At 41.0% G+C, this 16821-nt stretch overlaps 1 protein-coding gene across 5 annotated transcripts in view; it reads left to right on the forward strand.

The window, feature by feature from the left end:
• Window positions 1-16821, forward strand: part of CUX1 (cut like homeobox 1) — a 268484-nt gene that overhangs the window by 91630 nt on the left and 160033 nt on the right. For all 5 annotated transcript variants that reach the window (XM_032200836.1, XM_032200831.1, XM_032200835.1 and 2 more), the window contains exon 3: window positions 14735-14782. In XM_032200836.1, the coding sequence (XP_032056727.1) occupies window positions 14735-14782 (48 nt within the window). The remainder of the gene's footprint in view (window positions 1-14734; window positions 14783-16821) is intronic.

Here is a 16821-nt window from a genome sequence, read left to right on the forward strand (position 1 = left end):
CTCAGCTTTCTCTTTCAATAAGCTGTAGAAACATCATATTGTTCACTTCCTCACTTTAGAAATGGCTTCATGGAGCGTTCACAAAACAGAAGGCATCTGCTCTCTGCTCACAGGACAACACCACAGAGCTAGGAAAATTACTGGAAATCTTTCTTGTGCTTTTGTGGAATTAGGCTGTCCCTTTTTTCTTTTATAAATTAATTTCCTATTAAATCAATCCACCTAAAACTAAACAGGGGTTAATACACTCTTTGGTAAGGAAGAAAAATAACAAAAAGAAAAGTAAAACTGAGGTTCAGCCCAGGAAGATGGGAATTCTGAGATAATATTCAATGTGCCCAAAGGGACAATGCTGTCTCTTGTTGTTGGTGTCTATATTTAGATACCATGCTCATATGCAACTTAAAATACCTAGAATAGCAAGAAGAATTTTTTTTCCTTTCATTTGAAGTGGCACAGGGTAGGGTTGTTAATTTTGGCTTATCACAGCTGACACTTGAGTAGGGGGAAAAAAAAACAGTGGTTTGAAGCTTTAACTCTCTCCACATGTGCCCCTTGTGAAAAGCCCTCTTGACTCCTGTGAAACTTTCTTGGCTGACTTAAATTATATGCCCCTCATTTAGGAGAAGTTCACAGGTCGTTTAGTTGATTTAAAATCCATTGTTGTTTGTGCAGCTGATAAGGAGTAAAATAGCTATTAGTTAACAGTCTGATAGTTCAGAAAAAGGTTTTAATAAGTTTAGCTTCCTACTTCCATCAGCTGAAATTCTTCTGATTAGTTAATGGGAGCAGTATGATTTATACTTGAATACTCCGGTTTATATGGAAATGAGCAATTTTTTATTTCTGTTGCAGCATAATTCTTTGTGTTTCACCCAGTTATAGACAAGATGATTAAATATTTCTGTATGATGATCTGGTAAATATTTATGTTTTATGAACATATTACATACTTCAGTGTGCTGGTTTTTAATGGGTAACACTCAGGAGTGTCAGTTCGAGCTGTCAAAAGTATTGAGCAGAAAAATGGAAGAGAAATCGCTGCTGTCCTTCCCTAAGTTCTGTACTATTAAAAAGCACATGGAATATAGCTGAATTAAATCTTTTTGTCTTCCAATAGGAGCTAACAGTTGTTTATGCTTCCATTATCTGATAATAGCAATGAAATATTTCCTGGCTTTTATAATTATAACTTCAAGAGCAGCATCAAAAACAGCATGTTGGACACTGTTGTTTGCTTTGATGAATCCCTTGTACAAGTGAATTATCTCAGTCCTCAGATCTGGAGGACTCTGCACGAGCTCCATCACTGCCACTGAGGGGGGTCATTTCACCCCAAAAAGCTGCTGGAGGTGGGCTGTGCTTAGGGGGCTCCTGGGGAGGGCTGAGCAGGCCTGGCTGGGTGGAAGAGGCAATCTGTCTTTCAAAAGCACAAAAGCCTGAGGCTGGTTTACATTCTAAAGTTGTATAGAAAGAAATGTCGGTTAGTGGTGGGAGGGGATGTGGCTTTGGGGTTGTTTACCAGCTCACTATACACAAGAATATGAATGCAGTTACAACAGTGTAAAGATGTTTGTTTCTTTTCCCATATGGGAATCACTATTTCAACTTGCAATTACATCCAGAGTGATGAAATTTCCTCATTTTAATGGCATTGGAATAAAATAGTACGGCTTTCTAATTAGAAAGTTAGTTGACTGCTTCTAGCCATCTAACTTACATGTGATGAGGCGAAGATGTTTTATATGTGTATGTTATAAAGGATGTGAGAGAGCAGGGCATACTATAAGCTTTTTATTTACCAAGCTCCTTAAGTGAGGTGAGGTAATTACCAAGGATGACATGGGGACTTTGCGGGCAGTTAAGCGTTACAGCTGCGTGCTCACTAAAAAAAAAAAAACAGAACGGTCATTTTGATTTATGTGAATGTTTTCAGAGCCCAATTCTTGTACTGGTCACTGCCCGGCAAAAGGGCTGTAGAGTCAGGATTGCCTCTTTAGTCCCCGTATTATAGCCCAAGTCACTGAAGTTTTCACCGTGCAGGTGACTGTTAGACAAAGGAGAGCTTGGTACTGGGCCTGCCTCCAAGTCTGTGGGACTCTGGCTACTTTTAAGACATTTTCACATCAGCTTCTTCAGCAGTAGTGTTGAGCTTCAGAGCAGCAGTTCCCACTGCCTTCTTAAAAACAAACTTCCATGTGTTGGAACTTACTGTGGAGTCCATTTAACTTTTCTGTCTTCTCATATATGAATGGCTTACATAAGGCATAATCTCCCTAGCCCCTTGTGTGGGTTATCTGGTGTCAGTCTGTTTTATAGCATTTAGACCTGCAAATATGCAGCTGTATTAGGTTGCTGGAAGTCTTTTTTATCGAATGAAGGAAAACAGATTTAAACGTGCATTTTTCTGAAGACTTAATAAGGTGAAAATTCAAAATCCATATTAAAAATGAACTATTATGTCTTTTTATAAGCACGGACAATCAGGATTCACTAAGTAGAAGTTGTAAAGTCAAATGAGCTGCTGAATGACTATTGATTCAGGTAAAACAAACAAAGGGGAGAGAAAGACAGTCCTCGATGTCGCTTGTCCCATTTGGCTTTTTGTGGTCTGAGGACAGTCTGCAGCGTTAGTCCCGCCTTAGCTGAAGAAAAAGATACCATGAAGTTCAAAGCTGGTATTTTAAATGTTATTAATAAGCAGCTGGGCAAGATAAAATCTCCTCTTTTCCTCTAACTCCCCTTGTCTCTGTGTTTTAAAGGTTGTGACATGGCTGCGTGGGGTTTTGGGCCTGCAGCTCATGGTGACCAGGCCGTCCCCAGCTCCTGGTGATGGGGCTGTGCCCCCGTTGTCCTGCCCTGAGGTTTCAGAGCAGCTCATGGTCATTAGGACAATTAACCGGTGTGTGCTTTTGCACAGGAAGAGGCTGGTTGTGATTCTTGGCTTTAAATGACATTTAAAAGTGAGCCCCTGTGGCATTCAGAAGCGGCAGGGCTACGTATCAGGACTGTTCCTTACTGATGTTCTTTCAGGCAGCTGTATGCCAGACAGAGGAGAGGTAGAAGTTCAGAACTTGCAGCAAAATGAGTAAGATACTGAAAATATGCAACATGAATATCATGGAGTTGAACAGCTCAGCAGAAATGTTTCAACTTCCTGTGGAAGCCCAGTGAACAGCCTTCAGTCAGGTGGTGTCACTGGGCCTATGGACACCACCAAAACCCCAAAGTGTTTAAAGTTACTTTTCTTTGTGTTCCTGTGACTCTGAAGGTGAGTGTCAGGGACTCTGCAGAATACTAGGCATTGTAAAATAAAACAATAATACCGTCCTGAATCTCTGAGAGAGAAGGATGTAGTTTTCGAACTGAGGCCAAGATCTTTCCCTGGGAAACATGTTTTGGATTTAGATGCTCTGCAATCTTATAAATAAAAGATGGTTTATATATATGTGTGTGTGTATATATATGTATGGAGGTATGTGGGTGTGTATGTGTGTGTATATATATATATATATATATATATTCCTCTCTCTATATATAAAGAAATTGAAGCAAGGCTACAGTAAATACAGTTGTGCCTATAAGCTAAACTGTCATTTATGATATTATTTTGTTATGCTTTTCCTGGGAGAGCCCAGGGCTGTGATTACCAGTTCTGTGTTGGTATGAACAGGTCCCCAAAACAGTCAGAGATTGTTGTTCTGTTTCTCATTCGGCTCTCTGATGTTGCACTTTGACAGTGTTATCTATTGGTTTGCTTTTTGGAAGGTTGTCATTCACTTTTTTTCACTGTGTATTTTTTGTGCATGTGTATATTTTTCTGTATAACACTTCAAAGGAAATTGTTTAATAAAGCAGTTTCTAAATACATGTTTCTTCACATGGCTTCTCACTTGAGCTTGTCGAGATGATACCGTCTCCTCTGTCTGTCATACTCTCATATTATTCCATCCTGCATACAAAACTTAATATTTACTCCCAGTCTTTCAGCCAGTATACTCAGGTTTTGCTCCTTGGCTTAAGGAACTATAGTCTTAGCAATTTTGAGCCCTCAGTGGCACTTAACGGCCCTTTTGAGGCGTGTTAGGAATATTTACCTTAAAGGCATTTGAACTTGTTGTATCTTTTGTTTAGAATGCACAGAGCAACTTCTGGATCCAGCTAAATGAAGGTTTCAGTACTTTATCACATACTATTATTTTCTACTTACAAGTTTAACCTTTGTATAAAATTAACATATGTATAAAAGATGGTCATTGCAAGTAGTTAAAATACAATATTTTTCTGGATTTAAGGATTGTTGCAAGAATTGTTGGAATTCCTTTGTAAGTCCCTGTGTACATCAGTCAGTCAGTTTTGACCTCCCCTACGTTTTTTTTGAGTGCAGATTTCACTTCATTTGCCAGTTTGTGCTAGACTTCTCGTGACACTTGGTGGTAATTGATATTTCAGGTAAGCTTTAATGGAAGACATCTGCTGTCTGGTGAGGTGCATGGCTTCAGTAGTAGCAGTGTAAATGAAAATGTGAACTTCACAGCATCTCATTCTGGTTCACTCATGTATATAGATGTATTTCTGAGAAGCACAAGTTGTTAACAAAGTTAAGTTTTACTGAAGTGTATCTTAATTCCAGTATTTTTGTACTTTGTTTTTACAGTCTTGTAAAGAGTGGGAAAATGCTTTTGAGAAAAGTATTTGACAGTTTGTCTAATTTAGCAGTATTACAGATCAAGGAAGTTTGCCACTAGGATAGGAATAAGGTAAAAAGTTTGAAGCTTAGGTTAAAATGATTGTAGATAACTCGATCTGCAGTTGCCATATATAGTCATACAAGAAAAAGTCTGCACAAATCCTCCAGACGTTTATGGACTTCTCTGATTCATCTGTCAGAGCCAAACAGCTCCAGCCAAGAGATAGGGAATTTGTTAAACTGCATTAAGTTCCTAAATTGCTGTAGCCCAAAGGAGCAATTCTGCCTTTTTAAGGGGGAAGAGTAGGAGGGAGTAGGCAGGGAGGATAGTGCATTATGAAGTCTACTTTTGGTAAGAGGTTCAAGAAGATGAGTAACATTCTAGAGCTCTTGAGGAAAGAAAAAAAAAAGCCACACAAAAAAAAACTTGAATTAATTTCCGTTGCTATCATCAAAAGCTGTCTTTCTAAATTTAGCAGTCTCCTATAGACGCTCAGCTTATGCTAGCAACAGTGAAACTATTTTTCCTTAAGTGCAATTTGTCACCTCCCCCTTCTAAGTTAGTAGAAGATAAGCTTGTATTAATTCTGTTGATTTATTATTACACAAGTATGTCTCATTTTAATCTGCTATTGAGTTCATTGTGATTCAGCACTAGGCTTGCATGCCTTCAGTGATGGAAAAAAGTGCACAGGAATGGCAGACTGAGCTTGCTCTGTCTTTCTGTCTCTTCTCCTGTTTTTTTAATTTTCTTTCTGGTCTTTTTATCCCCCCAATATACTGGAACGGTTCACAGTTCAGCATATGAATTTGGGAATTGGTCCCAGCTGAGACTATATATAACAGTTGTGAGGAGATGCTGTTGTTCCAAACTGCTTTATGTGTTTTGTTTTGTTTTTATTTTTTATTTTATTTCTTAAGTTCAGCTAACAGGCAGTAAACATACTGAATAAGCCTGTAGTGAGATTTTACTTTCTCCCATCCTGATGATTCATTTATATCTACTGTGCACTACCGAAGCATAGGCATTATAGGCAGAGTGTGTTTCAGCAGGAATTTTGCTGAGAAGCATACTGGTAGCAAAAGTTTGTTTTCTCTGAATTGCTTCGTTTATGGGAGCAACATGAAAAGATCTGTGCTTTTTTTTTTCTGATTTAGGTCAGGAGGATGACAGTTATATTAATTTTGAGGTGTTTGTACCAAATATGCTAAATTAGACGTAATAAATCCTTCGGGCCCATATACAGTGCTTTTGAGGTTGTCATTTTTTTTCTTTTCTTTGAATTTCTCATCTTTGTGGGGCTCTGAAGTTATAACTTCACCTGTTTTTGAAAGTGCTGCCTGCTGAAGGCATGGTGGCCTGTGAGCAGCAGCAGCAGGCAACTGGCCAGTGGCTCCCTATGTAGAAGAGGTCACAAAGACAGTGAGGATGATGTTTGCGGGAGTTTTAGCAAATGTAGGACGTGGATTCGCAGGACAGCTGGCTTTTCACTCAGACCCTCATGAAACAACTTGTTTTCTATAGGAGCAACTGGCTGTTGAATAAAATGATCAGAATCAAGATTCAGCAAGCAAATCTTATAAACAGATTATTAGGGGATTGCTTAGTATTGGATTGTCTTGCATTGGAATCATAGAAGAAGGCTGACTGTAATGATATAAATCAGTAAATACACCTGTGTTCTTACACGCAGGTATGTCAGAGTACGATTAATAACGTGCTCTGTGCGCAGCTAGGTTTTTAACATGTATTTGAAAGATAAGCAGAGAAAAAGGTTTTGCGATATCTGATGCCCCATAGCCTGCCCCCTAGTTCACGTGTAGTGGGTAAGGATCTGTAAGGATAAAATCTGATTCCATATTTTAATATTTAGCACAGAATTACTCTTCTTTCAAACTTAACCCGACTATAAAGCAAGATACTTGTATTTTGGAAATCTTTCCAATCTACCTGAGCAGGCTTTAAAACATGGAACGTTTTTTTAGTATCCTCACTTTCCCTAAATAGAAAATGCGTGTTGAAATGCCTGGTTTCTCAATAGCCCTGCCTTTCTTCTACGTGAGACCAAGGAGAAACCCCAGGCTGGTGAGCGCAGCGCTGCCATGCAGCACCCAGGTCTCTGGTTTCTTCTGCCAGCAGGCACGACTGAGCGCTCAGGTAGGGTGCACAAGGATTCAGATACAGCTCTGCTTGTGGTGGAGGGAATATGGAAAATTGCAGGTGCAATTATGGTTTCGCATTAAATATTCGCCTTTTTACATCCACCATGTGAAGCATTAGTCCGTGTTTGAACTGGTGTTGTTAATTGGACCACAGTACTTAGATGCCTTTTCTGCAGACTCATGGCCCATGTCATTAGCTTCTCATTAGACACGTTAATTTTTTAAGACTCATAATAATTACCTTTTTTCAGAAGTTCCCCATTTTACACTGAAGAGAAACCTCTGTTCTGCAGGCTGTAATTCTGAATAATCAGGGCAGCATTGTGAACTCTTTGGCTATAGACTTTCAAAGTGGAAATGAGACTGCTGGAGTGGATGGAGAAGGATTTAATGCAGGATGTGCTCTGGGAGGAGCGTTAAGGATGTTTTTTACAGGAAGCCTCAGCTGCAAAGGAAGAGAGCTTGTGGAATGATGTGTAGGTTTGGAGGGACAGAGTGGTTGTGATTAAGATTGGGCAAACGCAGGTGAGGCTGCTTATGGGGATGCACACAAAGTAGTCAGTTGGCTTGTGGTTTTATTAGCCAGGCGTAGACAGCTAAAAAAAATAATAATCTGCAGGCACTTAGCAAAGCTCGGAACCAAGTAATTACCTTCTGCATAGGCAGAGATACTGGCCTGAGCCCTAAGAACGGAGGCTTCTGGGTTTCGCTGGCACGTGGTTATCCTGCTGGCAGGAGCAGCGCGCTTCAAAGATTCTGAAATATTTATTTGGCTAATCAAATTGTGTTTCATTACGCACAATAAGTAGTTCTGCTGACCTGAGATGGTAGGGACACGCGGTTATTCCCATGACAAGGGTCTGGCAGGGTATGTTTGGTATCGCCTGCAACCGTCAGCAGGGACTATGGGGCTTAACAAGAAAGCAGGACAGACTGTTAGCAGGAGGAAAATCCTCCCAGGGCTATTAGCCAATATGCAGGTTTCTGACTTTGTAAGTTTGTTAAAAATGGTGGTGGATTTTCTGCACTTATTGGTGACCTATGAAATAAGCTATCCATTTTTTTCTCCACCAGAATTTTAGCGATCAGGCTTTCATTTGCTTAGAATTAGCTCTTTCCAGAGCTCTTCTACCTCAATCTTTTTTGTTTGAATGATTTTTTTTTTGTTTCCTAGCAACTCCAGTTTTTAAGTTCTGAATTGTTTCTGTTCAATGTCTTTTCTAGCCAATGTTAACTTACTGGTTTATAAATGACGGCAAGGTTTCAACATGATTCTGAAATGCATAGTTCTCTACATTCGTTTGTAAAGTTAGTCTAAAAAATCTTTTTTACATTATATATAGCATATGTGGTGTGTATATATATACATAGACACATATATACGGGTGCAACAGCTCTTCTTTTGCACAGTTGATTCTTTAAACAGTTGTGAAGGTAACCAGTCTGTTTATACGTTGCTGCATAGGCACAGAGTAAACTTGTTAGCTTTATGTTTATTTTAGCTTGGAAGAAGCCATAAGAAGATTCCATTAAGATTTGCTCAAGTGAGTAGTGCCATTGAAAGCACCGTGCCAGTCCCAGACCAGAGGAAGCGCGGCGAGTAGACACCTTCACAGATGCTTCATTTTTCTCGTGCCTGGGAAGAGCAGGCTTTGACTCCTCGCCAGCAAAAGGGACCGCAGGAGCAGCCCCAAAACGCTTGCTCGCCTTGGGTTATTAGGGCCCATGTGGCCTGCAGAGTTTGGTGGGAATGAGGGTATTTCCACAAATAGTCTGAGACTTCTCTGTATGGCAGCTGTCGAGGCTCGCTTCTTTCGGGGATTGTCATGTGGCAGAGGTCTGAGGTGGTTAAATAGCAAAAATTCTCTCTCTTTTTAGGGAGTCTCTTTTAGTTTTAATTCTGTAGACTGGTTATGCCCTGCTTCGTAACCTTTCTGAAGTGCGAGCTTCTCCCCCTGAATTACAATGCGTGTGTTTTTGCTTAATTTTCTACTTTCAGCTAGAAGCCTGCTCTCACTAAATCAGCCTTTTGCAAATGGAATATTTTTTCACTTCTTGCTGGGTGGGTCCATACACTGAAAAATAGGTCAAGAACAGTAATCTAAATCTACTGCTAATAAATAATTAAAGCTAATGGAATTTGCACAAGATCTGTGAGCTAAAATATTTCAGAATACTGTGGTGTACATTTGGCTACTGTAAATCAGGATTTTTTATTTATCGCTGTGCTCGGTTGAAACACATCTATAAATGTAACTTGAAATAATTTTTTTTGTACAGGGAAAATACTGGCATGTTAGTATATTAAAATAACTGAAAAGTCATAGAAAATTGATAACATCGTGATTCATTCTTTAACGATCAGATTTCAAGTAAATACTTCAGCAGCCTTAAGCAATAAGAGGTTTTATATCTCATTAAATCATAGTGTAAATTGAGCAATAAATTGTTTGCTCATATGATTTAATTTGCCTTATATTTTAGGAATTAAGTAAGTCATCTATGCTACTGCATAATACCTGTTTGGACAACTATCTGGGTCTTCAGTTTCATACCTTTCAGAGCAAAGCTAAGTGGAGCCTGCTGAAACTAATTACAGATAACGACTTCTGTGTTTCCCTTAGTACACCTCCAAACGTGTGCCCAGGATCTCAGAAGAAGAAATCATAAATTCGGTATTGCTTCATAATTGTGGGTGCAGAGAAATAAATATTTAACCATGGGTAGGTGAGCATCTCCCTGAGAGATTGCAGCTTGAGCACTGGTTTGCCCATAGCAGGGCGAAGCTTATGCACACGTTGGCTCTCTCTAATTAACCAGCAAAACTGATTGCTAGTAATTATAGTTAACTTGCTGATTCCTGTGTTTCACAGTGACAAGTTGTCCTGTAAGTATGTTACAACCAAACATCTCAGAAGTCGATGCCAAGGTTCTTCCCAAATCCTTCCTGCTTGGCGGCTTTTTGCCTCTCCCCCTTTCAGCTCCATTTATATGAGAGCGATGCTCAGCGACGTTACTGAGATGATTGCTGTGTGGACAAAGTGTAGGGAGCCCTGTCTGTGGGGGTACCCTGATAAACACCCCTGGTCTCCAGAAATGAGTACGAGCTGAGCCAGCAGGCTGCTCGGAGGAAGAGGGGCTCCAGCCGGCTGGCAGGCTGGGACTTGAGAGCTCTTTTTGGGGCCGTGCCCGTCCTTCTTTTCGTGTGGACTGAGCTAACAAATAAATACCTTCCCACGCAGCAAATCCGTCCCGCTTCTGTTCTGGGTGCTGGAGGTTGTTTCCCTCTCCGCAGGCTCTCACACGAACGCGGAGCCTCGCCAGCCTGAGCGCGGGGCGCTCGTTAGTTCCTCCGTACGTGTGGGCTAACGAGGGAGGGAACGCGGAAGGGCAGGGTGGCAGGAAAGCCGGAGCATCTCGCCGGTGATAAGGCGGCTCAGAAATAGATAGTGACAGCTGAACTAATGATGTCACCGATGCTGATACAAGTGGGCTGCTTCTCATTATGATTCCTCTGCCAGACACGGTGACATTCGCCAGCCAATGCGTGTCTCAAGTAGACAATATATAGAACAAATCATAGGAAGGGTGGCACAGGAGGGACAGGAAAGAACATTTGCCCGTTTTTTTGTTTTGTTTTCTATTACACGAGTGCAATACTTCTGCAGGTGATAAAGGTGTACAGGTCAAGCTTAACTCGCTGGACCACTTTATCAACCCAGGGTTGTAGGTCTCTTGTTGTGACATTTAGAGATAAGCATTTTGGAAGTAAATGAGATTGAGCAGTCGGAGATCGGGAGTTGCTGTACAGCTCCAGACCTCAACTGAATTACCAATACAGTGTTGGTAGGCTGACCAGTGATATGTCCTTTGTACTGCACGCAGTGTATTAAGATAGGGATAGATAAATAATGTAATTTACTTGTCAGAAAGATGCATTTGTCGCCCAGCTTTTTACCATAGATTTATTCTTGGCTTATTTTCCATAGAGTTATTTTTAATGTGAGTGGAAAGGGAGTTAAAAATTATTTGGATTCAGATTTCATTGTGTAGCCATTTGATCAAAATATAAACTAGTTGTTTATACTCCTGTAAAGAGGAAAATGCTATATTAGCTTTCAGCTATCAGATTTGATTCAGATAATGATACAGCATCCTAATTCATAGTCTCTACTTCAGCTATTGAGTTTGGCTGTGATAGAGCCTTTTTCAGAAAACTGCTCCATCCCAATAAATCATCCACAGAGAGACGGAGCACGTTTAGATGGCATGGAAAAATAGGCTAATAATGTGATTTTATAGGAGTGCTCGAATATTTCAATGCATTTGCACTGATAAATTGTCATTTGTTTTAATGTTCAATTGCATGTACTCTTTTTAGCTGTTCTGCTTGATCGCAGTGATTTGCTAGCTGTACGCGAGTGCAGGAGTTGGTTGCTTTTCCTGTTTTGATCAAAACCCAGGCAGTAAAGGCCACCACACTTTAAACAGATAATAAATCATATGGTGTCCTTGCTAACCAACGCTGCACATTCCCCCGGGTCCAAACCAAATGTCCTTCTTTCTGTTCAGTTTAGTGCAAAGAAGGTAAAATTCTATTTGATGTTAATGCAGGCTTCTGAGACAAAGTCTGATGAGGAATTTTTCCAAACTGCCAAAAATAAATCTCACCGGCAGAGCTTTAGCTGGTGACTTGAGGCATATGTAATCCCGACTTCTGTGTGTTTATTTTCACTTCCTTTTTGTTGTGAACTGTTGAAAGTTTTGATGCTGGTTAGCCAAGGAAGGAATTACAGAAGTAGCCTGAAAGCATTTTCGACGGGGGGGTGGGGGAATGGGGAGGAGAAGGAGAAAACCAAAACTGGTGTGAGTAAGGGGTGTCTTCCCTTTGTTACACTGCCTGCCATTTACCCGCTTGCCTGCATGGCATGTTTGGTTGCATTTAAAACACTGGAGCAAATTCCTTCTGGTTCCTTCCCTTAGCCTGTCTGCTCGGGGCAGATAATGGAAAGGGGATGCTCTCTCTGCATTGTTCAGCTGCAGCAGATCTCAAGTTATTGCTAAGATTTCGAGTTGTGAAAGCATTTTGTGCTGTTAACGTGTGCTGTACTGATCAGCGTGTCCCACCACTGCCCCGGATTGATTCCTGCTGTACAAGCGATTGCTTGCCTGCGAGTCTGAATCACTTGGAACTGCCTTCTCCTCTGTCACGAAATGTTTTTAAAACAGTTTTACCAACAACAGAAGCTGCTGCCTACGTTTTCCATAGCATAAGCCGTTTTCCCATTATGCCTACGTTTCCAAGCATAATGTTTTGCCATTATGGCATGAATTTTGCTCAGTAATGTTTTGATTGCTCGGATGAGCGTTTAGCATCCTGAATTTGCTAAGTGAAGGATGTTTGGGAATCAGATTTTGTACTTGATGGCTTTTCCCCCCTTTTATCAGCTTGGCCAGCTGTTTCTTTGGCTTTGGGATGCTCCTCATATTTCCCCTCCTTTTCCTGCTTCTCTCCCTCTTCTGTCCTCCATAGCCAACGAACAACAACATCGCTCGTTATCAGAAGTGAATAGGAAGGCAAAGTCCGGACATGGTTTATGATCATGAAATAAAAATTTCTGCACGTTCAGAAGTTAGTGCATGTCAGACACAAGACACACGGTTAGATAGCAGGCTCTGCTAGGGCTCACCATGCACACAGAGGAGCAGTGCTTACATCTTCTGCCTCCACAACCAGCCATGGTTTGTTTTCCTGAATGTCACTGCAGCACTGTGTCATCTGTGAAAGTATCTCGGGTGATTTCTGGTGCTTAGGCAGTGGGGATAACGTTCGACGCTTACGAGCTGTGCAAGCACGAGGCTTGGGGCTGGTGTTGAATTAGGTCTCCTATATTTCTGCTTTCAGCTTTGACATCAGTTTGCTGGCTGGCGCCAAACCAGTCAGTAAATTCAGAGGCGATACCAGGAGCCAGGAGCCTTAAACCCGATGATTTCCAATGAACTGAGTTTTTTATTTCATGAAATGTTGCTTTGCCTGAATGGTGTAATTTTCCCTGATTTTATGAAGTTTAAAAGGATGCCAGTGTCCTGATTGTAAGTCTTAGGTCTCAGTTTACAATTTCACTGGGCATTAAAACCTGGCACGCCAGATTTTGGCCCTGAATGCAGGCATTTATTTTGCCATTGATGGTTTTTTTTTTTTTTTCTTCAATGTCATCATCGTCACGTTACGAGGAAAATACGCTATAAAATGTGCAAAGCCTTCTGGGCTCACAGTGTAGCCAGGAAGTGGGAAAAGCTGCTCAACCTGCCAGCTTGCTCTGGTAGAGGCATAATTTATCTACGGTCATGGTACACAAGGACAGTATCTACCCTTTGTCTGTCCAAAAATAGGCGACAGAAAAGATCAGGAAACGTTTAGGGGACTCAGTCTAAGAAGAGCGGCATTGTTTGGTTTGGTACGGAAGAATGAGCTTATAAAGCTGTGACATTACCCTCATCGTGGTGGGGATTAGCTGTACGGTGTGCAGGAACCGTGGAAGAAGTGTAATTTGGCTGATCATTTCTCTTTGATAGCTCCATTGGCATTTGGCCCCCGGAGCCATTTCTCAGGAAGAACTCCCGATTCTCCAGCTCCCTCTGTGACCTGTCATTAAAATAACAAAACCCACTCAAAAGACTTTTTTTTTCCTTCAGCAAAACAGATTAAACCCAGGGATAAGAGGGTATTTTGGTGTGTGGTTTAATGCCCAAACTGTTGCGTGACTCAGGACGTAAAAGCACGTGTGTCATTGCACTGGAAGAATTTCCCAACTTTCTGTGCTGACCCTCTTTTCTGAAATGCCCAAGGCTTCAATCGGCACTTTTAATACAGAGAGAAAATACTTCAAAGATGTCTTTATGACCCTATTGCATGAGCTTCAGTGTAGCTACAGGGCTATGGGAAGCAAGGAAGGTTTCACGGCTACATCAGCAGCTCGTGACTGCCTGGTTGTGTTCTTGGGGCATCACGGGGCTGGGCTGGAGGCCCCTGCTCTCACCTGGCCCTTGGCAGGGCACAGCCCTGAGCAGCTGGGCCTCGAAACCCTCCAAGGCTGGGAAATCCAGCCCCATCTGGGGTTTCTAAGTCCCAGCTGTGAATTTGTAAGTAAATTAGGCCTACATTGGTTTAAAAGCGGAGCCACTGAGAATTTTATAGAAGATAGATATATACCATTGTCCTAACTTACCTTGGTTGGTAAGTCAGACTACACTATGAACTATTAGGGTGGTTGAGTGGACAGTATTTTAATGAATTCAGTAGTGAAGTGTGCTGTAATTCTGGAAAAAGAAATTTTGAGTTATAAAGAAACCAACAAATAATGCTCCCATCTTCAGTATGGCTATCTCCAGTTCCTCAGTGACTGAAGTCATAGCACTCATCAGAAAATAATAAATAAAATAGTCTTTATACAAAATGACAAAACTCTTAGCTGGACTGATGGTCCAGAGTCATCTTCCTTTATGCCTGGCTTCCATTTGTGGAAATGTCTTCAGCATAAGTTCAGAGGTGTAGCTGCTGTTTGGGAAGATAGAGGCATTTACTTCTAATCGTATTAGTGTTTCAGCTGAATTAGGAGCTGAAGGCGTTTCGTGCTTACCTACCATCACTACAGTTTTCAGTTTTGTTAATTAATACTATTTGCAACAGATACAGGTGTATGTCAAACTGGAAATTCAGACTTGTTCAAAAGGAATTCTGGATTTACATTTACTTAAATCAGAGCTCCCATAAGATTCAGCCGAGTCTTATACTCGGATCTGAAAACAGGGTTGGGAAGAACTTGACGACGACACAGCCTTTCACACTTTCTAATGAAATATTTTGCTTCTGTCTTCTAGGACCTTCGCAAACAGGTAGCTCCATTACTGAAGAGTTTCCAAGGAGAGGTAAGAGCTTCAGCTTCTCTTGATGCTTTTGATCTTGCTTCACGTGAGCAGCGTGCCCACAGTCTCCCAGCATGGCTGGGTGGAGATGGAACCTGTGAGCAGGGAGCATTGCAGGGGTTCGGCCTTTCTGCATTCGGCCATATGCTGGATGTATTTGTGATACGCTGTGTTTGTGCTGGACAAGCTCAGCTAGTCAAATCACTTTGCATTTAGCATACCTGAGCGTAAACTTGCTGTTGCTGTGACTCAGGTGGCACACACTAACTCGGTATGCCTCAGTGACTCGGCAGTTCGAATGCTTAATGAATGCAATGTAATGTGTGTATACAAAAACAGGAAGATATTAAAATAGTTGTACTGTAAACCCTTAATCTGTAAAAGACTGTATTCTAGAGGACTTGTTGGAAAACCTTAAGTTAGCAGGTGTTTGTTGGAAAAGCAACAGAAAGTGTTCACAGCTCTGGGGCTGGCTCTTTCTTTGGTTTGTCTTCACACTGCTCCACCAAGAAACACGTGATTAGAGTGATCACAAGTTTAAAAGCCAACTGTTGTTTTGAAGAATTTCTGTAGGAAATGGCAGCTGGGCCAATGGCAGGATTGTGGACAGCACTGAGGTACTCACATCACATGAGCGAGGGCCTACTGGGAGCTGTTGTATTGCCTCTAGGAAAAAGCCACGGATGAAATTTGCAAATTATTTTTCTCTTTATAAAGATCAGTTCTGTGGGGCATGGGGGGGTAGGTTTAGGTTTTAGCTTACACTTTTACATTGCAGAGCCCTACTTTTAAGGTCAGCTGTGTTCCAGCAGCAAAACTTCTTAATTTCTCAGTCTACAGTAAGTTATGAGCTGGTCTTGTACTGTTATAGTTCCCATCAGAGCACAGGGAAATTCAGGAGCATGTTTTCAGAAGTCTGCCCAGGGAGTTAAGTGCACAACTCCTATTATCTGTAATGAGGGTTGCCTTTCTGATTACTTGTACTTCCTCCTAAATACGTATCTCAAATAGACAATAATTTTTCATCTTAAAAGCAGCGTGGTATTTTTTAGTTTACTATCCAATTTCCCACGTACTGCTAGAAATAAATAAATAAACAGGAGAACTTTGTCCTTGATATATCTAATAGCAATTTGTGAGAACAAAGAATGACTTGTGTGAGTCCATTTGCCAATAGAAATTTACACTTTAAAATTGTTCCAAGTGAATTGCAGTGCTCTTAAAACCTTTCCACTTTAGTTTCAAGTTTGGAAAGCACTGACTGAAGTGTATGTACGCTTTCAGTGCTGTTCTATAATAAAGGGAATGTCTGAAGATCAAGCAAGAAACATAAATCAAAATTCTGCTTAGTGAAGGCATATTATCCCATCAGATCTTGCCCATTGGAGACAGTTCACTATCACCTTGGTGTGGTTCACGCACACTCCTCTTGTGCAGATCTGCTTCACCAATGTAAAAGTGAAGTTTATGTTGGTATAAATTCAATCTTATAAATTACAAGGGTAAAATTTGTTGGTAGAAATTCCCTCTTAAGCGAAGCACGAATATGTCACAAGATTGTGCTGCTGAATCTCCTTAGGCAGTGATTCCAGTTTCTGTAGTCTAGACAGGGTTTTAGAAACCTAAAAGAACTGAATTAATTGTGATTGAGCACATAAATGCAGAACAGCTAACTGTCAGTTGTGGTATTTCATTATAGATTTAATTACTGTACCTTGTTTTGGAGACAAATAGGATAGAACAGAGTAGTTCAGTTGGAAGGGACCTTCAAAGTTCATTGAGTCCAACTGCCTGACCTCCTCAGCACTAATCAAAAGTTAAAGCATATTATCGAGGCATTGTCCAAATGTCTTTTGAACGGACAGGCATGGGGCATCAACCACCTCTCTGGGACGACTACTCCAGTGTCTGAGCACCCTCACAGCAAAGAAATGTTTCCTAATGTCTATTCTGAACCTCCCCTGCCATTCCCATATCAGAATCAAAATGCTAAGGGTATCAATAATACTAAGAAGCAGAATACTGAGAATATTAGCCTGTTC

The sequence above is a fragment of the Aythya fuligula genome, chromosome 20 (assembly GCF_009819795.1).
Source record: "Aythya fuligula isolate bAytFul2 chromosome 20, bAytFul2.pri, whole genome shotgun sequence".
Lineage (NCBI taxonomy): Eukaryota > Metazoa > Chordata > Aves > Anseriformes > Anatidae > Aythya > Aythya fuligula.